The sequence below is a fragment of the Terrapene carolina genome, unplaced genomic scaffold (assembly GCF_002925995.2).
Source record: "Terrapene carolina triunguis isolate 2854851 unplaced genomic scaffold, T_m_triunguis-2.0 Scaffold18, whole genome shotgun sequence".
Classification (NCBI taxonomy): domain Eukaryota; kingdom Metazoa; phylum Chordata; order Testudines; family Emydidae; genus Terrapene; species Terrapene triunguis.
Window position 1 is genome coordinate 786,719 of NW_020664369.1, and position 1,105 is coordinate 787,823.

The 1,105-nt window shown below is 69.9% G+C and overlaps 1 protein-coding gene across 2 annotated transcripts in view; it reads right to left on the reverse strand.

Annotated features, from left to right (window-relative positions):
* Positions 1–379, reverse strand: part of LOC112104300 (leucine-rich repeat and calponin homology domain-containing protein 1-like) — a 244,238-nt gene extending 243,859 nt beyond the window's left edge. For both annotated transcript variants that reach the window (XM_026653179.1, XM_026653147.1), the window contains exon 1: positions 131–379. In XM_026653179.1, the coding sequence (XP_026508964.1) occupies positions 131–374 (244 nt within the window). In that variant the 5' untranslated portion in view covers positions 375–379. The remainder of the gene's footprint in view (positions 1–130) is intronic.
* Positions 380–1,105: the final 726 nt, after the last annotated feature.

A 1,105-nucleotide genomic window follows, 5' to 3' on the forward strand; every position in this document is an offset into this window, starting at 1 on the left:
TGGGGGGGGGGCGGGGGGGCCTGTCCCCGGGCGGAGGGGGGGCGCACGTGGGGGGGGCGGGGGGGCCTGTCCCCGGGCCGAGGGGGGCGCACGTGGGGGTGCCTAGGGGAGATGCCCGCCCCCGGCTCACCTGCCCGCACGGTGTCGGAGAGGTCGTGCCCGGGCGCGCCCCGCGGAAACTCCTTCAGCTTCCTGGCGCTCAGGCTGAGCCCCCCGGAGTGCGCCGCCTCCTCCAGCGCCCGCTCCAGCGCGCGGCTGAGCGGCAGGTTGTAGCCGAGCGAGCCGGCGCCCCCGCCGAGGTGCTGGGGGTGCAGCGCCCCGGCCGCCGCCAGGCCAGCGGGGAAAGGCTGGGACTCGCCTCCCAGCGTCGCCATCTTCCCGGCCGGGCTGCGGCTCGCTGGGTGCGCGGGGGCAGCTAGGAACCGGGCCCGGCCCGCGGTGCTGCCGGGGAGGCAGGGGGCGGGCAGGGCGCAGCACGGCGCAGAGTCGGCGGCCGGGACGAGCGCTCCTTCTCCGCCTGCCAGGCGACGCCGGGCCCAGCGCGCATGTCCCGCCGGCTGCCCCCGCCTCGGGGCCCGGCTCTGGCAGCGCCGCGGCGGCCCAGCGCCACCTGCCGGCAGCAGCCCGGCGAGCCTGCCCCGAGAGCCCGCAGCGCGGCCTACCTCCCCCTGCCGTCCTGCCCGCCCCAGGGCACCCCCCTCCTTAACCCCTGTGTGACTAGTCTGAGCGCCGGAGTTCCGCGCAGCCCAGGCAAGGCGCTGCCTCCAAAGCGGCTTCTCTGCACCCCGTGCAAGTGTTCAGCCCTATGGCCAACCCCACACCCGCTGAAAACGTCAGGCCAACTGCCACCCCTCTGACCTGTGCCTTGGGGGCAGTACAGGAGGCGTAGCACGGAGAGGGTCACTCTGAACAAAGGAGAGTTGGGGGCAGGGGTAATCAATTATTTTTTTGTCAAGATCCAAATTTCTTGGTCAAGGTATTGTCAAGGTCTGGACTCCAGAGAAAATAATACAAAAATCATAATAATTATAAGTAAATAGAAAGAGTTCACCCTCCATTAGAAAGCATCTGATGGTCCAGCTTTGGTCTACGAGCTGCCTTTTTG